Below are 26,709 nucleotides of genomic sequence, written 5' to 3' on the forward strand. Positions count from 1 at the left end.
TAGCTTAGCATAAATCATTAAAGCAAATTAGACCATTAGCATCTTGCTACTATACCATGACTGCAACAGTGCAATTACTTTTTAAAAACAATAGGCTCATTTTACAAATACCCTAGAGGTAAACAGTTGAGTTTTACAATATTTTTTATCTATTTAGACAATTTCCGGATCTGGCAGGGGCACTTTTAGCTTAGCATAAATCATTGACTCGGATTAGACCATTAGCATCTTGTTGCTGTACCATGGCTGCAGTAGGTGCAAAGATAATACACTGCTGTTACGTAGTTATAATTGGGGACTATTTACAGGCACTGCATAATATCATTGCACCTGCTGCAGTCATGTACGGCAGCAAATTTCCTTGATTATTACGCTACAAAGAAAGTATAGTTGCTAGATTCCTAGCCATGCCTCCTAGAAAATAGCCACTTTTTATTGTCCATCAGTCTTGGTTCACAATTTAACTATAGAGCAGTCAAGCTTTTAATTGTAAGATACACTCTTTTTGGAGTAAAATCGTAATGGTATAATCTGATTCAATGATTTATGCTAAGCTAAGCTAAAAGTGCTTCCGTCAGACCTGGAGATCACCTTAATGGTTAAAAAATTTGTAAAACTCAAAGGTTGTGGCCTTAAAAATAAGACTGTTTCTCAAAAAAAAAAAAAAAAATGGAGTGTCATTTTTAAAGTGTTTATTTCACTTGCAGACAGGAAAATGCAGTGAGTGTTTGAGGCTTTTTGACCGTTTTCCTCATTGTTTCGTGGTTTCTTGTTTGGTTTGATTTGGTTGATCCTAGGAAATGACTTGTGGTGTGTGAGAGTCTGTTTGTGAGTGAGGGTTTCTGCCGGTATTGTTGTTGTCGTAGGTTAGTCTTAGCCTCCCATTTCTGTTTCCAGCATTCATTTCCTGCTTTATGAGCCACTTCCTGCACGCCACAGGACACTTCCTGTCCGGAGTTCCCACAGGCAGGTCCATGTGAAAGTGAAGGGGGAAACACTGTTGGCTGTATCAGATGTGGATGTGACTTAGGTCAAAACAAAGTAACAAAATGTAAAAATAAATGGATAAAATTGAACTCTAACATATATTCGTACTATTAAAGAAGTGTAGTTTTTGTGCTATTTATGTGTTAATTAAATTAATTTATAGTTCTATTATGTGCTTTTTTATTTATATGAATTATGCTTAAACTTTATTTTAAGGTTTCTTTGTTATATTTGTACTTATACAGTATGGTGAGGGTTAGGGCTAGGGTTTGGCCTCAGGTAAGTTGCATGTCATTTTGCTAAATTAATTGTTAATACTACAGTGGTACTTGCCAAACAAGAACTTCTTAAAATAAAGTAAACTTTTTTTTATTTGTCATATATTTTGATTCCATTATATCTTTAATCTGCATTCAAAAAAGCAAACTCTTAGGTTTGTTTTAAACAAGACCTCTTTAGTATCTCATTTATTCTTTGTCATCAGACTTTTAATAATGTTACGCTCAGATTATTCTCATCATTATGCTTTATAAATTTCACATTTGCATCTGACTGATTTCTTCGGTGGCCGAGTGAGTTTAACGCGCTGCAGTTTAAGAAAGCACATGCCATTACAAAAAACACCATCAAATAAAGAAACGATCTTCATCAATTTGACAGCACACGTGTTGCAAATTTATACAGAACAAACAACTGAAGAAAGGCACAGCAAATTGGTCACAACACAAACAACTAAAGAAACGCGCTGCAATTAGTCACGACACTTGCAAATATCCACGTAACACAAAGGAAATGATTCAAGGCGACCCAAAACCATGACGGACCCTGCTGAGATATGAGGGCCATTCTTCAACTGCGGGCAACTTCAAAATTACCATAACATAGCCTTATCAGTTTAAACAATTTGTCTAGTTTTAAGATCTGTACGAGGACAAACTTAGATAAGAAGAGAAACATTTTTTCTATCGTGAACTGAACAAATGTCAACTCCACCACATCTCAATACACAGCTTTTATTTTAAAATGAAATAAATGATGGCAGTCAAACATTGTCTAAGATCATTTTGTATCTAGTTTAACCAATATTTCCACAATATATACAATACTTATTCAATTCAATTCAATTCAATTCAGCTTTATTTGTATAGCGCTTTTACAATGTAGATTGTGTCAAAGCAGCTTCACATAAATGGTCATAGTAACTGGAACAGGGTAGTTCAGTTTTTAGTGTTTAAGTTCAGTTCAGTTTAGCTCAGTTCAGTGTGATTTAAAATCATTACTGAGAGTTCAAACACTGAAGAGCCAATTCATCGATGCGTAGCTCTACCAATCCTAAACCATGCGAGCCAGTGGCGAAAGCGGAGAGGGAAAAAAAACTTCACCTGATAGGAGTGAAGAAAAAAAACCTTGAGAGAAACGTTTATACGTTTGTCAATGAAATAAATAAATTGAATGCCGAATTTTACACCTTTATATTAATTTGGTTTAGTAATTAATTTGGTTAACTGTGTTTGTATATTAAATAGAGCATGAACTTATACATTGTGAATACACTTTTAACAATGTGTGATGAGAACTTTTGAAATATTTTTTATTTAAATGTTGTTACGGCCAGCTCGCTCCCGACCTTACCAAAAAGGATCAGACACACAAAAAGGAAACATTTATTAAAGGGAATAATAAAGTATAACAAACTGTCTAGGGATTTAAAATAAATAAGAAATCAGATGAAATTCTCTCAACAAAATACAAAACATAAGACGGCAACACAAAAGAGTTGGAGCAAAATTACCTCTCTGTGGAATAACGCTCCACCGGAGGAAGTGCCTTTCTTCACAAAAAAATTCAAATATATACATTCTCCACCCATAAATTAACGAACTAACGTTGACGTCACATTGAGAGGCCACCAAAAGGTAAGAAAGAGAAGACAGGGTCGTAACAATGTGTGTGGTGATGGAAGTGACAGTGGTGGAAATGATATTTCAAAAGTTTATTGTTAAAAAATGAGAGACAGCTTCAGCGATTAGCTTTGAATTGATACAAGTCTTTCATGTATACTAAACACTCTTATTTACCTTTATTTCGTTTTTTAAAAACACCTTTGAAGTTACAGCATGTTTGGAAATGACTTAGAATAAATGTATTTCCTTATCAAGCAATATTTACCTTGATTTTTCTTTAAGTGTTGTTGATAAAAATTTTAATTCCCTCCATCTTGAAGATGTTCTCAGATGGCTCTATTCAATTTCATAGACAACAGCTGAATAATCTTTCACACAAACTTTTTAAAGCGACTATTTAGTGTTGTGGGTGAAATGACACGGATACTATTTTGCATAAAAAATAATATTGATAATGGTCTCACATTAATAACTATAAAATATTTAAATTATTTCACTAGAGTTTCATTAAGATACATTAATAGATACCAGATAAATAATATTTTAAAATGTTATTTTCATTGTTGAAGTTTAAAACTCTGGCTGTGCGACAAGGTGAAAACATATATCCACATTATCTATTTATATTGTATAAGTTTAGGACGTGAATTTATAGGCATAGTATGGGCCTTAGTACAGGCTTCTTCCCAGTCCTCATCTGAAACTTCAGACTGTAAATCTTCCTTCCATGCATTTAACCTACAATATGAATTTTCAGATGAGTTCATTGTCAGCACACCATAAAAACTCTGATATGATGCCTTTTTTCATATGATCTTTTATTATGTTTTCTAAATATGAATATGGGGGTCTATCAAGATCGTTATTTTGATTTTATTCAAATAATCTTATCACAATACCCCATATTTATTGCAGAAAAATTCAATATCGTAATATCAGATTGTTCCAATATCGTGCAGCCCTAGTGTGGATCCCTGCATTTTTTACAGTGTGTGTTTTTTTTTTATGTTTCAGGTCATAAAGTGTGTTCTGCAGCGGTGGCTCCTCCTTCAGGTCAATCGCGGTACTGCCCAAACCTCTGCAGGACATATGACTGTTACCAAAAGGTGAGAAGGTAAGTTGTGTGTAAGCACACTTTGTCTGATCTTAACAGACTCCAGCTGAGCCTGCTGACGAACACATTAATCACGGTGGTGTTTTGTTTGTCCTCTTCTCTCTCTGAAGGTAAACTTACAATCAGGAGGCAGTGAGGAGACACAAACAACTAATGACATGGAGGTCAAAAGTCACCTGATAACAGGCCCTGGTGAGCCCCTCTTTGTGCCTGTGTGTGTTTCTTTGCTGATAACAACTTGTCTTTCTATATAAGAGGCTTGGTTTGTCAGTTGTTGGTCTGGTGTGGGTTTGGTTTTTGTCTAAAGCAGATGTACTCACAAAGGCCCCGCTTACACTAATGCGTTTTTGTTTTAAATCGCATAAGTTTTGCTACGGTTACGCCATCCGTCCACACTACATCTGAGTTTTCGAGTGCAGAAAACGGAGCATTTTGGAAACGCTGGAGATGCCGTTTTCATTCTAAAACACTGCTGCTCTGTGCCAGTGTGAATGGGGGAAGGCGGAGACATCTGAAAATGGAGGCGGGGCTGCAGACATTTGCCTGATTGGGGCTTTTCCTCAATATTAAGTAGCCTACACACAGTTCAGTTCTGCATCCTCTCCTTGTAAGTTCAGACTTCGCAAGTTTAATATGGAATACAGACTCCCGAGGACATGTCGGTAAAGGGAACAGTGTACTTCATAACCTTATTCACATGATCCTGGATAAGTATGTAGTTTCACTTTCTTAACAATACAATGAAAACATGATATAAGGAACTGCTATTTTCATTTTGATATTAACAACTTATTTAAATACATTTCAGTCGTACAGTACTTTCTCCTCGTGTCATTCCACTGTTATTACGCATAACAAAATTTTCTGCCATTTTGTGTTTTGTTTTATTTGTTTGTTTTTGTTTTTTTTTACCAAAATCTGGGCCAATTTCATATCAGCATCTCATTTTTCTAACAAAAATCTGTTATTTTAATTTGCAATATTTCACAATGGGCATCATGGTGGCGCAGTGGGTAGCACAATTGCCTCACAGCAAGAAAGTCGCTGGTTCGAGCCTCGGCTGGGTCAGTTGACATTCCTGTGTGAAGTTTGCATGTTCTCCCTGTGTTCACGTGTTCAACCTCCATCGCCTGTTAACCATCAGGGCCTTCCAATCATCCCCATCCACCGAATTGGCTTCATCACTATCTCTCCACTCCACCTATAGCTGGTGTGTAGTGAACGAACTGTCGCCGTTGTCCTGTGGCTGCCGGTGCATCATCCACGTGGATGGACACACTAGTGGTGGTGTGAAGAGACCACCCTCATGATTGTGAAGAGCTTCGGGTGCATGGCCATACACAATAAATGCGCTATATAGATACACATTACATTACATTTAAATAGGCATGGGCAGGTATAAGATTCTGAAGGGATTATAACCTTGGATAAAAATATCAAGGTTTCACGGTATGACAGTATTAAGATTACTGCTCTAAAACATGTTTTTTTTTTGTTTTGTTTTTAATGTCTGGGTAAAAACAAACTACAACTTTTTTTCCTCCCCATTAAACACAATATATTTGATTTTTAGAAACATTTTAAATATTTTTGAGCAGTAAACGTGTCAGGCTAAATACACAGATTTATTTACATTTTGAAAAGGCATCTTTCTTTTCTGTGGATATAGAGTAAAGCCACTGCACGGTTCAGGTCTATAGCGTGCTGGATGTTGGTGCGCAAGTGATTTGCTTTTCAAATGTTTGCTGAATTGTGGTCTGACCAATAGCTTAATACAGGGGTCACCAATCCTGGTCCTGGAGGGCCGGTTTCCTTGCAGGATTTAGCTCCAACTTGCCTCAACACACCTGTCTGGATGTTTCAAGTATTCCAAGTAAGACCTTGATTAGCTTGTTCAGGTGTGTTTGATTAGGGTTGGAGCTAAAATCTGCAGGACACCGGCCCTCCAGGAACAAGTTTGGTGACCACTGGCTTAATATGATGGGTCTTTTTCTGCTAGAGATACAGTTGCCCTAAAAAACTAAGTAAAATAGTAATTTAAAAATACTTACATATACCTTAGGAATGGTATAACAGAAAATCTAAGTGGTTGACTTTTCCAAACCATGGTAAACCTTGAAACCGGTTATTGTTTATTTTCTTAGTACAAAACTATTAAAAGATGTTAATGTAAAATCTAACCATAATATAATGTGTGTTTGTGTGTGTGTAGATGTACAGGCCGTTGTGGACAGTAAGCAGCGAGCGGAGCGGATGGTGGAGCTGCAGGAGCGCAGGAGGAGCCTTCAGTCGCTGCTCAACACTCGACTAGCAGAACTCAAACGCCTGTGTCTGCAGGAGGCGGTCAGTAGCGCAAAACACACTTCTGTTACCAGACAACACGATGCACAACACACATTCCAATCCCAGTTTAAAGAAGAAGAATGGGATTTTAAACGGATTTTTCACCCAAAAATTTAATTTACGAAGTGCTTCTTACAATAGGCCTGTGCAAAAAATGTTTCTGGCTTTAATATGGTGTTCTGTGGAGTAGAACTGCAGATTGTTGTGTGTGTGTGTGCATAAATACACCTACTGTAAACAAAAGACTGTGATTTCACCGGTAAAAAACTGTAAAAATGCTACAGTAAAAATCCGTAACCTGGTTAACGGTATGTTTCCTTAATATATACGGCGAATAACCGTAAATTGACTTTCCCAGAATTCCCTGCATGGCACATCGCTTTTTATGCTTTTCGTTGACATTACTATGGATCTTTTTAGTTGTTTCCCCATCAGCTATGTACATTAGAGATTTATGTTACATCTAATGTTAATAAACAATGTTTATTTCATGACTTTATTTTATGCGTGTTACCATACTGGTGTTTAGTAGCTGTGAGAATGACACTGAGCACCTTCTACATACTGATATATTTTTCTGCTTGTGGGAAAAGTTGTTTGTGATGAGCGTTGGTTCATTATGTAACTTGCTCATCACCACCAGCAAATTGCTGTTAACGTGTCTAACTGTGTAACAAAATATGTGTAGATGTTGCTAATTCAAAATACGGATATATTACATCTATAAATTAATAAAATACGGTAGTTTACTGTAAAAATGGGAAATTACTTTTACGGTTTGTACCGTATTTTTAAAGGTAAAGTACTGGCAACCACGGCTGTCGTTTTTTTACCGTAAATTTTACAGATTTATTTTTTACAGTGTATGTTTATGTACTGAGAGCTGGGCTGCTTATTTTGATTTTCTCAGACATAAGTGTGTAACGGTCTCTCTTGTGCTCTCTTTTTCACATACACATACTATAGTCCATATAGAACCTATAAACCTTTTAACCTATGAACCTTTTTTTGCACTGCGACTGTTAATCAACAGTAAACATTGTACCTTTTTCCAACAGGAAAAATTACCAAAACAGAAAAATGCATAATTATATGGTGTCATGGCTTTGCAATCAAAAAATGTGATTATTATGGATGTCAATAGGGCAAAAGCAGCCCCAAACATAACAAAAGCTTGGTATATTTGCCCAGAGTATATTTTTTGTGGCCAAATTAAGACTCAAAACCACCCTAGAGTGGATGAAAAAATCCCCAACAGCACACAAGGGTTAATGTATTTGTCTGTTTAAACACACACCCACTTAAACTGTCCACTTTAACTCTTGTACAGATCACATGTACAGAAGCTGTTTGGAAAACAGTGTCTCTTTATCATTATGGAGCGCGTCCACAAGATGTTTCGAAGATGGCTTAAAAAAGTGCAAAGACACACAGCCACAGTTAAAAGGAAGGGAATCCTGCTGTTTTTATGTTCATTTCAAAGTGCTTTCAAGTCAAAAATAAAGGGAAAGCATTGTATAATAGGTATGCTAGATGCTATTTATCTGGCAATAAGAGTGTTTTCTAACAACATGATAAACTCTGCATCTCTCTCTGGTGTCACTGGCAAACCACACAGTACTGAGCTGCCAGATCATGTGACGCCGCTGAGATGCCGCCACATGCCCAGCTAAGCTCTGCTCAAACTTGTATCTCAACAAGCTTACCATTTTAAAGTCTTCTTTTACACTGTTTGAGTGTAAACCTTGATTGTTTTATTTGTCTCATAGGAGTCATTTGTTTAAACAGTCTCTCCAGGATCTAGCAGGGACATATTTTTAAATTTGCAGCCTAAGTTGACTGCTTTTGTGATTACTTTTCTCCAATACAGTTTCAAATATTTCTCAAGTGATATTTAACGGAGCAAGGACAGTTTTACAATATTCCTTATAATATTTTCTTCTTTTGGAGAAAAGTCTTTTTTTTTGTTTTATTTTGGCTTGATTAATACCAGTTTTTACTTCTATTTTAAGGTCAGTATTATTAGCCCCTTAAGCAATTTGTTTTTCATTTAACTACAGAACAAACCACTGTTATACAATTACTTTCCTAGCTACTCTAACTTGCCTAGTTAATATTATATAAAAGAGTTCAAATTTAACAGGAGGGCTAATAATTCTGACTTTTAACTGTTTATGCCATTTTTGTTGTGTTTTTGCTGTGAAAACACCATTTTTTCACAATTTTCCAAAACCAATTGGATTTATAAAGTCCTGGAAGGACTGACTTAAAGCATTAAAATCACTAAAGTCTCTAAAAACTAATCTGAAATTGTAGGTTACATTGTCATGATCATGATTATAATTTAATTTAATAAACAGTACAGTTTGTGGACATTAGCTACAGTTACATTTTTAGTATCCAAAAGCAATAAGTTCAATATTGGACAATGAGTTCACTGTACTTTAATGGCCTCCACAGTCACCAGACCTCAATCCAATAGAGCAGTGGTCCTCAACCTTTTTATCACTGCAGACCGGTCAACGCTTGACAATTTTACAGCGAGTTTATGGAGAAAATTACAAAGCACTGCAGTCAGTGTTTGGGTGTTTTGTGTTTGTCTGAGATAATTAATCTACCGAAATGTATATATTTTATGCAAGCTGAAGCTGATCGGTAAATTCTTGTCTCGTGACTCACAGGTTGCAGATCCATTTCTTTTCCATTCGTGCGTCCTTCACTGAGCCACTTCCCCTTAGCAAAAAAACTTTTCAAAGATGTCTGTTTCTTAATAATGTTTCTTTTCAAAATAAAAGATTGTTTAGACTCAGATAATAACTAAAACGGCCCAGTGGTTGAGGACCACTGCAATAAAGCACCTTTGGCATGTGGTGGAAAAGGAGATTCGCATCATGAATGTGCAGCCGACCAATCGAGATGCTGCTCGCTGCAGAGCCACTTGGACTCCAATGAGGGGGAGCTTGAGCTCCAGCTCCTTCTCCTTTAAGCTGTTTCAATGCGGCATCCACCCCACCCCACCCAGTGACATCACTTGTAGAAGAAGTGCAAGCAAGGAGGAGCTGGAGTTTAAGCTCCCCCCTGCTAGAGCTTGATTCTGCACAATTGGCTCTTGGACAAATCTGTTGCAACTGTGTGATGTTATCATGTCAATATAGACCAAAAACTCTGAGGAATATTTCCAGTACCTTGCTGAATCTATGTCACGAAGGATTAAGGCAGTTTTGAAGGCAAAAGTGGGTCCAACCTGGTACTAGTAAGGTGTATATATGTATATGTATATATGTATATATATGTGTGTGTGTTTGTGTGTGTGTGTGTGTGTGTGTGTGTGTGTATATATAGTTAAAGTGAAAATTATTAGTCCCCCCTGTTTATTTTTTCCCCTGTAATTTCTATTTAACGGAGAGAAGATTTTTGTTCAACAAATTTCTAAACATAATAGTTTTAATAACTCATCTCTAATAGCTGATTTTTGCCATGAAAACAGTAAATTATATTTTACTAGATATTATTTCAAGACACTTAAATTACATTTAAAGGCTTAACTAGATTATTAGGTTAACTAGGCAGGTTAGGGTAATTAGGCAAGTCATTGTATAACGACTATTGAAGAAAAAATTAGCTTAAAGGGGCTAATAAAAAAATTAAAACTGCTTATTTTCTTGCCGAAACAAAAACAAATTATACAGACATATATATGAGCAATATCACACGAGTAGCAGTGCGATATGGCTGTATATCGACACTGGTGGGAGGCGTGCGTTGGCACAAGGCCGCAGGCAAAAGTGGGTCCAACCCGGTACTAGTAATACACAAAGGGTAAAGAGGCTGTACGGGTGCTGATATTACTTAAATATGTCCCAGCTATCAGCCAATCAGATTCGAGAACCAGACAGACCTGTTATATAAATATATATATTTATAGATGTATTTATGTATTTATGTATGTATGTATGTATGTATGTATGTGTGTGTGTGTGTGTGTGTGTGTGTGTGTGTGTGTGTGTGTGTGTCTGTGTGTGTGTGTGTGTGTGTGTGTATGAGAATAAATGTAAATATTTTTTTTATTCTGGTGTTTTGCTTGAAATAGAAATCAATTCTCCAATAATCATTTTACATAAAAGAGCAAATTTATTACAAAAATATATGTAATATATGTACAAAAGTGAAGGGTACCAACAATTTTGTCCAGGCCTGTATTTTATGAACTTTTCACAGTCTATTTGTTAATTTGTGCATTTAATTGTAATTTTTCCCAGGAGTTGACAGGTGAAGTTCCTCATGAATATCCTCTGGAAAGCGGAGAGAAAGCTCCTCATGTGAGACGCAGGACTGGTCTTTCCCGCAGCAGCTCCAAACATAACACGAAAAATGAGGTGTGCAGACTTGTTTGAAGAATAAGAGTGGACACGGATTTAATATTGCTATGTGATGGATAAATATCATGAATTGCTCGATGTTTGTGTTCAGGAAGAGGACGGCTCTCAGCGCAAGACAAAGAAAACCCTGTTCAGCGGCGCCCTCCGCAGGCACACCGATGCAGAACAGCATCCACAGCACAGCAAACGCACGGTTCATAGAGGATGCCACACAGGTGAGCTTGTAGATTACACACATCATAATAATACACAACATTTGTGCATGTTTCAACCATTATTTTCAAGTGTTACCAAAAAATTATTTGTGATTTATTTGATCAAGTCTCTTACATATTATTATTATTATTATTATTATTATTATTATTATTATTATTATTATTATCATTATTATTAGAGTAAAACCTCAGAAAATAAATAAGTTATATATTAAAAAAGCAACACATGTTAAAATCTTTAATATTTCTACAAATGTAAATATATAGAGATAAAACAAGTATTTACATAATTTTAATTATATAAATAGAATAAATATAAATATAAATAAATATTTACATAATTATATAGACATATAAAAATATTTTACAAAAAAATTGAAATTTATATTAAATATAAATAAATATATATATTACCTATTTTCTTTTTCTTTTTGGGAATGTCATATTTTTTTGAGTTTGGTTGGAATAAAATCTCTCTTTTAAATTCATATTTTTAAAATAGGAAGCTATTATTATATTTGTGCATAAACATTAGATTAGTCAGTACTAAAGCCAAATCTGGAGATAATCTAACAAAATAACTTACCATAACGCTTCGAAAATTAGTAAACCCAAATTTATGTTACAGAAAAATATTAAATACAAATTTTAAAAAATAGGAAAAATTAAGAGAAGCAAATAATTGAAAAGTTTAGTTGAAAAATTTTAAGGTGTTTTTTTGCAATATTTTGCTTAAATTTAATTGTATTACCTACAATTGACTAAAATATTATTTTAATAAATATATATGTTTAATAAATCAGTTTTGTTTAAATGCACAAAAATACAGGACATATATTAAATGAGAAATGGATAAAAATATTCATTTTCAAAATGGGGTGTACTCAGTTATGCTGAGCACTACATATTTTCGATTGGCTACAGAACAAACCAGTTGTCCAATGACTTAACTGCATAGGTCATGGGTTCTCAATCTTTTTCACTTCGGGGCCCACTTCTTTTTCCGATCAAAGGCCCACCTGTCATTTTTTCTAATATTTTTGTATGAAATGCTTGTTTAAACCAATATTTATTAACAAATAAATAAATAAATAAGTTTTATGTGTATGTGTATATATATATATATATATATATATATATATATATATATATATATATATATATATATATATATATATATATATATATATATATATATATATATATATATATACAGATTCAAAGGGAACCACAGGTCAACAGAGAGATTGCAAAAGATGCTTCTGCTTTAAACTGGACTGACTGAATATTTACTATTAAATATCTACTCTTCAAAAATATACAAACAAATGTAAAATACAGTAAAACACCCTAAATCTGTTGAAATGTGTCGATCTGATGGTGGTTGGATTTGCAGCTGAATATTATTGAGAGATGGCTGACAGGAAGAGTGAACAGCTCCGCCAGAGCACGTCTGATGCTCATATGCAAGTTTATTTTACTTTCTATGGCAGAAACACCATTGAGCCTTGCTAGATCCTGCTGTATGGACGCGTGTCCGTTATAAAACTATGGGGGTATATTAAATAGTTCACACAAAAATACACAAAGAGAGACTTTTACATAACGCATAGTTTGCGAATGAACAGACTTGTGTGTATTAGTTGCAGACGCAATCATGAGGCTGTGTTTGTGCCAAGTTTGAAGTAATCAATCAGAGAACAGGAGAAAGTGCGTTACTTCGATCATTTTCATAAAGCATATTAAAAATGAAATTTGAAAATTTATAGTATAATTGTGAGAGTTCATTTTAATTTCTCACGGCCCACCTGCAGGATCGCTGAGGCCCACCGGTTGAGAATCCCTGGCCTAGGTGGCCTGATAACACCTGTAAATTGCACTTTAAGCTGAATACTTATATTTTGCAAGGAATATCTAATAATAGTATATAGTTGTATCTTGAAAAAATCTTCTCTCAGTAAAACAGCATTTGGAAAAGTGCTGTTATACAACCATTTTGTTATTATTGTAAGAGTTTCTCATGTCTGACAGCTGGTTATGTGACTTAGCTGAGTGTGTAATATTAACACTTATGTCCATGTTTCTGTCCTCAGAGAACACCGTGAAGTCGGAGAGCAGCTCGACGTCTGACTCCACCATTCAGGACACTGGTGAGTTGTGGAACGGATCTGTGCATTACATTAGCAGGATAATTAACACCAGAGGCTGAGAGAAGAAGCCCTTTTACAATAGCAGGATGAGTTGAGTGGATGGAGAGACCCGCGGGGGTCATTTACAGTCTCACTTCAATGAGTCAAAGAGCCTGTTATTAACACTCACTCAACTAATCCTGTCCCTGTGGCGTCTACACACACACACACACACACACCTTTGTTTTTGTGAAAAGTTGGTACATTACGTAGGTTTCCATTCATTTTATGCAGCACAAACCGTATATTGTATTGCCCTCTCCCACCCTACCCCTAAACCCAAACATCACAGGAGACTGTTTGCAGCTTTACTCTCTGATTAAACTCATCCTGTGGGATTTATAAGCATTTTGAGAAATGAGGACTACACCAATGTCCTCATATTTCACCTCCTTTTTGTAATACCTGTGTCATAGCTATGTCATAATACAGATTTGTGTTCTGATATGTCACAAAAACACGTACACACACACACACAAACACACACACACAAAAATAATAATAATATGACCTAATAATCGGGTGTCACAATGATAAATCAGAGGCTAGGCTGAAGAAAAATGAACTAACGAATGAAAAATATTTAATAAAAATACATATAATACAAATAAGTAAGCCCTATTTTAAAAATGAATATTATCCATTTCTCAGTCTATATGGTTAATATATTTTGGTGCATTTGAACAAAACTGATTTATTGAACAAGAACAGATATACAGTTAAAACCAAAAGTTTACATACACTGTTTAAAAAGGCACATAACCATTTAAATAAAAAGTCAGATGTTAATGTAACTAAACTTTTTCTCTTTTAGGTAAGTTTGGATTATCAATTTAGTTTCTGTTATGCTTAATAGCAGAATAATGAGAGAGAGATTTTTTGAGAAATTGTTATAACTTTTCTTGAAAGTCAAGTTTACATGCAGTAAGACTATTATGCATCTGATTATGCATCTGATGCAAGACTAAAAGCTCTGATGATGGTGTCAAAGTTTTGGAAGTTTCTGATTGGCTAATTGATGTCTTTTGTGTTAATTGGAGGCACGACTGTAGAATAGTATTTAAAGAAAACCTCAAACACACTGCTTCCTTTTATGACAGCATGGAAAAATCAACAAGCCAGAATCTACGAAAAAAGCCAGAATACACTTTGCTAAATTACTCTGGGAAACAGAATAATTTTTGGAGACATGTCCTGTGGTCTGATGGAACTAAGATTGAACTGTTTGGCCATAATGACCAGTGTTGCATTTGGAGGACAAAGGGGAAAGCTTACAAGCCTAGGAACACCATCCCAACTGTGAAGTATGGGGGCGGCAGCATCATGTTGTGGGGCTGTTTTGCTGCAGGAGGGACTGGTCCACTTCACTGCATAGATGGCATCATGAAGAAAGAACATTATGTAGAAATACTGAAGCAACATCTCAAGACATCAGCCAAGAAATTAAAACTTGGCCACAAATGGTTCTTCTAAACAGACCATGACCCTAAGCAAACTGTCAAATTAGTTAAAATGTGATTTAAGGACAACAGAGTGAATGTTTTGGAGTGGCCATCACAAAGCCCTGAACTCAAGCCTATATAAAATCTGTGGGGCAGAGTTTAAAAAAGCTTGTGCAAGCAATACAGCCAACAAATCTGAAATTCTGTCAGGAGGAATGGGCCCAAATTCTTTCAAACTATTGTGAGAAGCTTGTGGAAGGATACCCAAAACACTTGACCAAAGTTATACAGTTTAAAAGCAAAGCTAAAAATGTATGTAAACTTTTGACTGACTAGAAATTAATATAAAATTCTCAAAAAAAAAAAAAAAAAAGAATTCTCTCAATATTCTGGCATTTAGCAAATGTAAATGATTTAGGTAATCCTAACGGACCTAAAATTGTAAACGTTTAGTATGATTTCCCATCAGACATTTTTTTTTTAAATAAATGGTCATGTTCCTTTTTTAGTGTATGTAAACATCTGGTTTCAACTGTATTTATTAAAATAATAATTTAGTCACCAAACATATTTAGAAATTGAAAGGTAATGCATTTAAATTCATGCTTAATGTTGCAAAAAATACATAAACCATACAATTTAAGCAAATTTCATAATTGTTTTGCTTCTCTTGATTTTTCCTCGTTTTTAAAAATGTATTTATTAATTTTCCTTAACATATTAACTTTGGTGCACTACTTTTTGGACTGTTTTATAAGTTATTTTGATAGACAAGCTGCAGTTTTGGCTTCAGTACTGACTAAACTAATGTATATGCAGAAGTATTGTATTGTATAGCATCCTGTAGTACAAATTAATTCAAAAGATATATTTGGGAGGGGTGTACTTATATATGAATAATAAATATACATAAATTACACATCAATAATAAATAGTGCTATATAAAATAAATCCCAATAGCCTAAAGATAACTTTTAAATACTATTGTATCTGTGAAGTTCTTCTAACCGTATAGACCATTTTGAGGGATGTAAACAAAAACAATGGTCCTGACGTATTTCCTGTTTTACATTTTACATTTACACAGCTTCTCAGAGTCCAAAAGATCAACATATAAATAAATAATGTTACGATAGCTGTTATAACATCAAGTTTTGATTGATTCGCCTCTTGATACAGATATGAAATAGTTTGACAACAAGCAGGAGACGGTAGGTTCATGGACCAATGACATAACCACATTGAAATGGTCTATAGAAGAAGGTGAGATCTGTCTGAGGCTCACATGACTCTCTCTCTCTGTCTCTCTCTATTAGAAGACGTCTCTGACAGTTTGTCACCCTCACGTCTTAAGCTGGTCTCCGGGAGTCCAGACAACAGAATTTCTCGAAAACTCTCCCCTGTGGAGATCTACTACGAGATGAAAACACGCCGCAATTCTGTGGCCAGCTCAGCCAGGTATACAAACACCACACACAGCATCTATGATCAGTAACGGACAAAAGAAACAACTGTTTTTACATTTATTTAGATTTAAAGTTGAATCCGTGCTCATTACCTGGCCTAGATCAGTGGTTCTCAAAGTGGGGGTCGGGACCCCCTGGGGGGTTGCGGGACAATGAGAGGGGGTCGCTTGGTGATTTACAAAAATCTAATAAATTTGAATAAACTTTTATGATTACCATTGCTAATCCATAACCAACAGAAGATAAAAAATAGCTACATAAAAAAAAAATACAATATCCAAACAAAAAGCCATCAGCCTTTGGTTTTTGTTGTTGTTTTTTACATTGATTGCAACCCTTAGGGTTTTTACATTAGATTAATGACAAAGCAACAGCGTCACCAGATTTTACAGCACTAGCTAAACTTTCTGACACCGTTACAGCACTCACGTACATTTAAAATACATACAGGACACTAAACATGGAGTATGATGTGTAAGTGGCAGTCTCCAAAATTAAACCAAGAAAAGACTTGGGATGTTACTTAAATATTGTGCCCACCAGTCTAATTAGATGAGGTTAATATAAAACAATCATAATAAAAATGATAGGGGACTGTTGCACTTTTTTGTGTTGTCAATATGCTTGTGTTTATATAGGCTGATTGGTTTGTGTGAGTGTTGTGTGCAACGTTTGTATGATTATTACCACTTACGAAAATTGTGGGGGTCGCGAGTCATTGGCATTGTTATTTTGGGGGTCCCGGGCTGAAAAGTTTGAGAACCTTTGAGGCCTAGATAATCACCTAAATTAAAAACACATGAGGTTTGTAATTGAATAAATGCAGAAAAAAAAGACATCTACTGTTTCATTTAAGGGTATTTAGGAAATATCATAATTCTAACTGTATATATGTACAAATTGTAGCAATACAAGCTTCAATTACACAATGAAGATGGAATTTTAATATCCACATAAATTAAATGATAGAATCAGTATGTTAGTTTTAGGGATATCCATAAGGTAGTGTGCTACACAGTTGTGTACCGTCTTCATGTTTCAGTTCAAGCTGTCAATGTCAGAATATAAAGGAGACCCAAGTGCAAGGGAGCAGTTCAAGTGGATTTATTAACAGATGTGAAATCAAAAACTTTGCTCTCAAAGGAAGTAGGAGAAAGTCACTCAAAAATATAATAGAGAACACAGGCAGTCAGTGATCGGCCCTCCTCTGGTCGATGATGGACTGGTCAAACGAAAAGACCCTCTGGGTTAAACAGTAGATAATGTTGGGCAGACCTCAGGAAACCGAGCTGATGGTGAGACTTTGTTCGTGTGTGGACTGTGGGTAGAGCAGAGGTGAGCCAGAGCACAGATGATCGAATAATTGGATTGAGACAAACAGGACTAGACAAGACAAAATACAAGAGGTAAAATCTTCTGATCTGGGAGGACAGGTAACGCACGTAGCTCTCAGACACAGAAACAATTATCAAGCACAGAACGAGGGAGAAGGGGAGACTAAATAGCCAAAATAATCAGGGAGAACAGGTGAGAGTAATGGGGACGGGAAAACAAGAGAATTAATAACAGGTGCAACTGCATACAAATGACTAGACACAAGAGGGAGACAGAGAAAACACAAAAAAAAAAACCTGAAAGTCAAACATCCAACAAAAATAGTCATTTCAAATCACTTCATGGGACCTTTAAAGGCTAATTTTCTTTTTCAAATGTCTCTTAAAAATGGTTTACATCTCTCCTAGATTAATAAACACTTTGACTTTTTCATATGTGTTCGTCAACTTTTCTCTCAGTGTGACTGAAATGGTTGTTCAAAGGAGCCAGTTTCTCTTAACCCCACATTTCTAAGAGCCTACTATGCTCTGATTGGTCCAGATCATGGCACCGCCTGTTGTGATTGGTCGACTGATTAAAACACGTTTCAGATTTAAAATACCTATTATCCTATTTTAATTTCAGCTTTTTCTCAGCACTTGTAAACACAGTGATATGAACATTCAGTCAGTGCTTTCTGTTTTGGAGGTCTGTGCGGGACTTCTGCGAGGTTTTATTTAGCACCTAACTGCTCCCACTGTATATTCAGGCTTTGTTTAACCGCAGCACTGAATAATTTTTTACTCAACTGTTTCTGCTAAATTTACAGTTCTTAAATCATAAAAAAGGCACTTTATATTTTATTTACTAGAAATAATAAAGCCACAATTGTGAATAAAAGCATACATTTATAAGACATTTTATAAAACTGTTATTTTTCTCAATTTAACTTTTTTAAAGGGATAGTTCATTCAAAAAATGAACATTTACTCATAATGTACTCACCCTCAAGGTTTAACACAAAATATTAGCTATTTTGAAACCTGTACCTATTGACTTCCATAATAGGAAATACAAATACTATGGAAGTCATTGGCTACATTTTTCAAAATAACTTACTTTTTGTTCAGCAGAAGAAAGAAACTCAAACAGGTTTGTGACAAGCGAAGAGTGAGTAAATGATGACAGATTTTTCAGTTTTGTGTAAACTATCCCTTTAAATGCATTCTAGAATGCATTCATAACCAAATATATATATATTAATTTTTTTTCTCCCAGCCCGAGTCACTCTCTTCCCAGAAGTGTATCAAATCTGGAAGGACGAAGTGTACCGGCAACTCCTCTCCTGTCCCGTAATGGAATAACAGGAGCACACATCAGGTTACAAATGCACACACACACACACACACACACACACACACACACAAACTGAGCTGACTCAGTTCAGTGCCATACAGACATCTGGCTAATGCTTTTTATTGTGGTTTAAAAGGCCAGAATTGATAATAGCACAAACATTTTGATTAAATTACTTATTTGCAATAACGCATAATGAAGTAATGGATGTCTAAGGAGGTTAAATTGTAAAGCACTATTATGTGCTACTCAATGTAATTACACACACAGAGCTTTGTGTTGTGCTGGGAGATCCTCAAACACACTGATGTATTGTGCATCTGTCATTAAATCTGAGATTCACTTGGGCTGCTTAAAGCAGTGGTTCCCAACCTTTTTCTTTGGGGCCCCCCCCATAAACATATACAAACATTGGAGCCCCCCCACCATATAAATACACACGCACGCACGCACACACATATGTACTGTGTATATATATATATATATATATATATATATATATATATATATATATATATATATATATATATATATATATATATATATATATATATATATATGTATGTGTGTGTGTGTGTGTGTGTGTGTGTGTGTGTGTGTGTTTGTGTAATATTAATATATAGTAATATGTATAGAAAATATTAATTAATCAGTTTTAACTTGTCTTGGCCTTCAATAAAACCAAAATTTAGGTAGGCTTTGTCATACTGTCTAATCTTTATCTTCGCCTCTGAAGAATCACAGCATTTATTAATTATTTTCACTATTATGTTGGAATTTTAAGCATGTGTTTAGATTATTTTTTATTTTTTGGTACTTAAAAATACATATATAATAGTAGGGCTGCTCGATTTTGGGAAAAATCATAATCACGATTATTTTGTTCATAATTGTAATCACAATTATTCAAAACCATTGCCAGTTAAAGTCAAAATTATTAGCGCTCCTGAGATATTTTTTTTTTATAAATATTTCCCAAATTATGTTTAACAGAGCAAGGAATTTTAACAGTATTTCCTATAATATTTTTTCTTCTATTTGTTTTATTTTAGCTAGAATAAAGACAGGTTTAAAAAGGTCTATTTTGAAACCAATTTAAGGTCAATATTATTAGCCCCCTTAAGCAATATATATTTTTGATTGCTTGTATTTTGAAAAATATCTAGTAAAATATTATGTACTGTCATCATAGCAAAGATAAAAGAAATCAGTAATTAGAAATGAGATATCAAAACTATTCTGTTCAGAAATAAGTTAATAAAATATTCTTTCCATGAAACAGAAATTGGGCAGGAAAAGGTTTGCTAATTTTCAAGAGGGCTAATAATTCTGACTTCAACTGTATACATACAGTTCTTTTCCACCCTGCAATGGAAACAGAAATAAATACAATACAATAGAATAAAAATATGAAACAAACTGTGCTTTAAGCATCTTCACTGTAAGAAAAACACTTTAGCTACAGCAGTCCTTCAGTCAAGAGCAGCGAGGGTTTTCTCGTTATGTTTGTTTAAAAATGATAAAAACAGGCGGCAGAAGGATTATAGCGCGCTGTATCTTTAATGGTTTCTCTTTCACGTCTTTTGATCCTCAACTCGTTTGTTTATAACACAAATGAGGGTTAATGTACATAATCACTAAACACCGCGTTTTGACACCTGTTTGACCATTAAAGCGTTCACGTTAAGATGACTTTAGATGTCTGCGCTCCTCTGCTCGTCTCAGTGTGTGAATGAGAGTGAATGCTGACCGGCCGCATGCTTCTGACTGCTTGATCGTGCTGCACACACACATAAGCTCTTTCGCGCTTTTAAGAGCAACACGTGTACAACTGTGGCGAAATATGATGCAATAATCATTTATCTCGATTAATGCTTTTTTATAATCGTTTGAAACCGAAATCTAAATCGGATTTTTGATTAATTGCAAAGCCCTTTATAATAGTGGACCATTTTTATGCCTTTTTCTACCTCAATACTTATCCTCTCCCGCGCCCCCCCTGTGAACTCTGGCGCCCCCCTTAGGGGGGCGCGGACCCCAGGTTGGGAACCACTGGCTTAAAGGGATAGTTTACCCAGAAACTAAAATGCTGTCATCACCATCTTCATTACTATGTCGTTGTTAAAAAATGTGCAGATCTTGCTTTAAAAAACATTTTAATAAATGCTGATAACTAAATAGTTTTTACACCCATTATATTTTTGGTTTTTGTGAAAGTCATTGGAATCAGAACTGTTTGGTTACCAGTATTGTTCATATCTATTTATTTCTTTATCTCTTGCATCTTTTAAAGAGCCCATATTATACATGAAATAGGGTCATATCTTGGTTGTAAGGGTCTCCAACAACAGTCTAATATGCATGCAAGGTCAAAAAACACTTTCATGGTCATATAATCTGCATTTATTTTTACCTAATTATCCCAGCGACTCCTGTATGAATCGTCCAGTGATTCATTTGTTCCCAAAGCCTCCTTAGCACGAAGCTAATCTGCGCTGATTGGACCGATGACAGTCTGTCGCGATTGGTCGACTGCCTTCAGTCAGAGAGTAAAATGCCCAATAGCTAATCAGCAATAAGAAAGTAATCACAGTTCATACACGCTCGATAGTGTAGGCGTGGACTTTAGCTGCCACACACACACAAAAACACACACACACCTCCGGACGACAACGCTCCCGCTTCCGCCCACACCCGCCAGGTTTAGCCTGAACCCGACCGCTCCCGCTTATATGAAGAATTTGTTGTCCCGGTGCCTGACCCGATCCAGCTAAAGAGCGGGGGAGAACAAAACCAAAAATCACCCAGCTATACAGTCCAGACAGCCAAGCTGTCTGTATAAACACACATACAGCACCAAGCACACACACACAGACAAAGTTCTCTCTCTCTCTCATACGCGGGCGTGCGCACTAACACACACACACAAGCACCAAGCAGACACACAAGCAAAGCTCTCTCTCTCTTTCTCATTTGCATAGCATTATCCGTGATATTGCTAGACAGCCCGCTCCCGTCCCAAATTAAACCCGTTACCGACCGCTCCCGCGATTTATTCGGACATTTATTCCAGCGCCGCAGAAATCTGGCGCGGGGACAGCCACGGGAATGCAGACCTCTACCATGGAGCTCCGTAAACAAAGCAGCACGCGTCGCGTTTTTAACGTGACTTTGCACGCGATAAGAGAATATAGCAAGCTAAATACATTTGCAAGCTAGAGTCAACGAGGCAACAACTTTAATCGCACGTACTTACACTTGAGAAATGGAGGAAGAAACCCATCTGACGTCCATCAGTAAGTTAACTTACTCTTTACTGATCCTTCCTTTAACAAACGCAGATGAAGTATTCTTTGTAGCATGTAGTTTCCAGAAGTTTCCAGTAGTTTCCAACTGCTTGGTTATAATGCTGAGGTTTCATCTTTGGGTAGACCCTCGATAATATCCATCTGCAGTGTGACTTTAATCGACCTGCATGTTTGTGTGCGTGTGTTTGTGTGCGTGTGTTTGTGGGTGTGTCTGGGTTTCTGCGTCAGAGGGCGGGGCCTCAGGTTTGAAATCTCCCGGGTTTGCGCGTGCAACTTGGTTTCGTTCGTACGTCATGGCGAAACACCTAATGACTCGGTATCAAGGCGACTCGTTTGAAGCACTATGAGTCGACTCTTTTATAGATGAATCAACCGTTTTAAACACTGTATTGTTACAGATTTAAGCCTTAGCTGGATACTTCACTTCACTTAGAGCTGTGTTACACACTACATGGAGGGGAATTTTCAAAAACCCATAATATGGGCTCTTTAATGTTCTGCAAAAAAGGGAAATCTTATTAAAAAAATGGCTCTCCTGTAAATGTTGATCAGTAGATCATGTTTAGTGAATGCAAGTAATTAAAAAAAATAAATATTAATGTATATAATTATATAAATCAATATATTTATCATACCAAAGGTAAAGTATCTTTACAAAGATAGTTTTATTAATAATTAAAGAGCCCCTATTATACAATAAAAAGAGTCATATTTTGGTTTTAAGGGTCTCCAACAACAGGCTGATTTGGATGCAAGCTCAAAAAACACTTTCATTTTCGTATAATATGCGTTTATTTTTACCTAATTATACCAGCGACTCTTATATGATTCGTTCAGCAATTCAATTGTTCCCAAACCCCTCCTTAGCGCAAAGCTAATCTGCACCGATTGGACAGACGACAGCCTGTTGCGATTGGTCGACAGCGTTCCGCGAGAGACATTGTTGATATGCCATGCTGGACACTCTATTGAAGTAGGCAGAGTGTATGTGTGAGTATACCTCCCAACACTCCTGTTTTTCCCGGGAGTCTCCTGTATTTCAGACCAATTTCCAGCCACCCACCCATTTTGTATTTATCCCGGAAAACTCCCGTAACTACCCCCCTCTTCAGCATTTTGGTAAGGTCTGTGAAACCCCCGGGTCAATAATATTGGTATAGGATCCGATTGCAGTGACCGCCCGAAACACACTTTATAGTGGTTACTTACACCACAGAACACAGTTCCCGGTTCTCAACAGTGTTATTCAGACATGTCACTCCCGAACCTAACCCCCCCCAGTCTTCCGGATTTTCAGGGACAGATATTGGCAGGTATTTATGAGAGCAGTGCAGTGGTGCATTAGCATATTGCTCTATTCTGAACCATGACCAGAGTATTAATCCACACAGTGGCAAATCAAACTATTTTGAACCTTGACTGCCGCACTTGTGTAGGAACAGCTGACGGTGACAATAGCAATGACAATCAGCATTGGAGCATGAGCTCACAGACGTATTTAAATACGTAAACAAAGCAGTACGCATCACGTTTTTTTAACGTGGCATTAGACCCGATATGAGAATATAAAGAGTTAACCTGATACAGTACAAGTGGTTACAAGTAACAAAACACAATTAAATACATCATTTGCAAGCTAGAGAAAACAATGAGGCAACCATTTTAATCGCACTTACTTACACTTGTGAAATGGAGGAAGAAACTGTTCCATGATCCACTCATCCATGTACTGATAAAGTTCCTGTGTCGGCACCTACTCCTGGGTTTTTTTTCTGGCTGGTGGCACTTCTTGTCTCCTGCTCTGCTCCCGCTTCGGTGGAAGGCAGCAGGTTCCGGCATCCTGGCAGACAGCGGTGTCTCACCCGGCTTTTCTGGGCTGGCTCCTCAAAGCTTTTTCCCTTGCGTTGGTGAGCCCCGTGTCCCCTGCTCCTCCCCATGTTGGGAGCCAGCAGCAGGCAGACCCTTTTCTCGCCAGCCTCTGGCCTCCCTGGCACTCTAGGCAGACGAACAGGTTTCTCCCCCACTCGGGTTAACTCCCGAACACTCGCTCTTCCATCTCAGTGGAAAGAGCATCTGTTCAACAAGTCCCTACGTCTCTCGGGTTTCGGCACCACTGTAATGAAGTTAGATGGCCACCTAGCCATTGGGAAGAAGGAGGTGGAGAGCCAACAAACTTTTCAATTATTTAATAATGAAAAAAAATAACATGAAGAGGCAACTCCTCATGGAGACGCCGTCAAACTGAAAGCAAAACATAAAACATCTAGGCCTGGTCTCTCTTGTCTAGCACTGGCGTCTCTGGTTCTTTTAGCTTTCAGTGCTCCTCCGTGAGACTCGAGGCAGGCGATGCATCCAGGTGTCTCTGATTATCTTACTCATGCCACCCGCCTCATCACGGCTCTCGGCCCTGCCACACTTGCCACAATCATGAATTATAATTCATGAAGCAATTGTTCTTGATTATATATTTAATTGATCTAACATCACTTTAGACAAACACCTATATAAATAAAAGTTTATAAACATATTTACTGACACCTTTGATAAATTTACTGCATTATGCTGAATAAAAATATGCATGTTTTAAATCACACAGACCCTAAACATTATCATATGTATTTTGTAATATGTATTTGTACAGGTCAGAATCATCCAGCGGCACTGCAGTTGTGAAGCAGTGGTCAGACAATCCCGAGGCGCCCCTGCAGGTGCCTGTTCAGTCTCAGGAGGGGTCCTCAGGGTCCTACGAGCAGGGCCACAGACGCAGCAATAGCTCGGAGACGTTACTGGACCGGCACAGCTCCGCAGCAGAGGATGGAGCTCAGAGGCCAGGGCGAAACGGCCCATACAAGAGCTCAGAAGCACTCATGGACACCACTTTAAAACAACCCCAGCGGAGCAGCCCCGAACGCCAGATAAACGGACACACTGAACTGTCCCGTGTACGTTCGACAGTAGGAGGTCGAGGCTCAAATGGAGGAGGTGGTTACAGTGAAATCCTCATGGATTACGTGTGGGGAAAGCAGCAGAAGATGCAACAACAAAGACTTCAAAATGGTCCGAAAACTAGACCGTGGCCTGAAGGTCCTAATGCTCCACCACCTCCCTACAGAAACGGCTTTCCCCAATCACAGCAGCTCATCCTGGGTAACGGCCCTCCAGCTTACAGCCCGCTAATGCTAAGAGGGAAGCCTGGCGATCCGCGGAGAGTCAAAGTGACACGGACTAAATCCTGCGGGCCATTCGTTTCCTCACAGCAGCACCAGCAAGAGTCCATTCTGCTCTCGGCGTACACTGAAAACATTGGTAACACAGGGCAGAAGGAGCACTCACATAGGCCGCCCCATTACCCTGTTGAATCCTCTGGCCCCACGACCCCTGATGACCCCACACGCAGCCTGCACAAGGCGCTGGCGCTGGAGGGATTGAGGGACTGGTATCTGAGGAACGCACTGGGACAGACGGCCACCGGAGGGAAGGGTAAAGACGGAACGCAGACGCAGCGCAGGCGGACCACCTCCTCTCTGCACAACTCACACCCACTCAAACACCAGCCTCAGTCCTTCCAGACGGACACAGCATATTCACAGATGACCCAGTCAGCCACGTTTCATGGACACCCTCTGCACGGCAGGTAATTATAACAACTAAATATATAGAGGTGAAGTCAGGAGTATAAGCCCTTTTTCTTTTTTCCCAAACGATGTTTAACAGAGCATGGAAATTTACTATAATATTTTTTCTTCTAGAGAAAGTGTATTTTTAATTTCAGCTAGAATTAAAGCAGTTTCTATTTATTTTAAAACTATTAGCCCCCATAAGGAATACTTTTTTTTTTGATTGTCTACAGAACAAATCACGGTTATAAAATGACCCTAATCAACCTAACTTGTCTAATTAACCTAGTTAAGGTAATTCAGGAGGGCTAATAATTCAACTATATACTAGGGATGACGTCAAGGGCACATTGTAAAACAAACAAACAAATAGTGTGTCTAGAAGTGCGCAAGACATAATCAGCACGGTGCAGGTTCATGGTCTTAAAACAGCGTCACAAGAGGGGAATCCTGATTATGGCCATCTTAAAGGCATAGTTCACCCAAAAATGAAAAATACCTCACCATTTACTCTCCCTCGTGTGGTTTTAAATCTCTGAGTTTCTTTCTTCTGTTTAACACAAAAAGATAATAGTTTGAAAAATGTTGACTTTTGGTTTAATTTGCATATTGTGCTCACTTGCACCCTCTTGTGGACATATACAGACTTTACAGAACTTTTTCTTTTAACATTTAGGACGCTGTCATTTACCTGTCACAATGAGGCACAAGACGTGCTTGGGGAGATTTGTTGCTATTTTCAGACCAGCCGCGCCACTGACCAGCTAAAAGAAGAGCGCATGCAGATCCAAAACCCTTACACATTGCTTTAAACACACAGGCAGGGCTAGATTAAGAACACCTTGGTCCCTGGGGCTATAACAAATTCAAGGGCCCCTCTTTTATTTTTTACCTCACAAAAGTGTGTGTGTATATATATATATATATATATATATATATATATATATATATATATATATATATATATATATATATATATATATATATTATTGTTATTATCATAAAAAATTACTAATTAATATTATTATCTAATGTTCCACCATTTTTTAGTTGATGATTATATATTTTTCTATTT

The 26,709-nt window shown here is 37.0% G+C and overlaps 1 protein-coding gene across 14 annotated transcripts in view; it reads left to right on the forward strand.

Moving 5' to 3' along the window:
* The window catches only part of ccdc120a (coiled-coil domain containing 120a), a 138,455-nt gene that overhangs the window by 102,676 nt on the left and 9,070 nt on the right, over positions 1–26,709 (forward strand). For 4 of the 14 annotated variants that reach the window (XM_087264246.1, XM_087264252.1, XM_087264245.1 and 1 more), the window contains exons 2-10: positions 3,906–4,005; positions 4,116–4,197; positions 6,218–6,348; positions 10,608–10,724; positions 10,819–10,942; positions 13,036–13,092; positions 15,890–16,031; positions 18,632–18,733; positions 24,659–25,651. In XM_087264246.1, coding sequence (XP_087120372.1) covers positions 4,164–4,197; positions 6,218–6,348; positions 10,608–10,724; positions 10,819–10,942; positions 13,036–13,092; positions 15,890–16,031; positions 18,632–18,733; positions 24,659–25,651 — 1,700 coding nt within the window. In that variant the 5' untranslated portion in view covers positions 3,906–4,005; positions 4,116–4,163. The remainder of the gene's footprint in view (positions 1–3,905; positions 4,006–4,115; positions 4,198–6,217; positions 6,349–10,607; positions 10,725–10,818; positions 10,943–13,035; positions 13,093–15,889; positions 16,032–18,631; positions 18,734–24,658; positions 25,652–26,709) is intronic. The other 10 variants (XM_087264250.1, XM_087264256.1, XM_087264249.1 and 7 more) reach the window with 3 other exon arrangements.

Source organism: Danio rerio, chromosome 8 (genome assembly GCF_052040795.2).
Source record: "Danio rerio strain M-AB ecotype USA chromosome 8, GRCz13ab, whole genome shotgun sequence".
Classification (NCBI taxonomy): domain Eukaryota; kingdom Metazoa; phylum Chordata; class Actinopteri; order Cypriniformes; family Danionidae; genus Danio; species Danio rerio.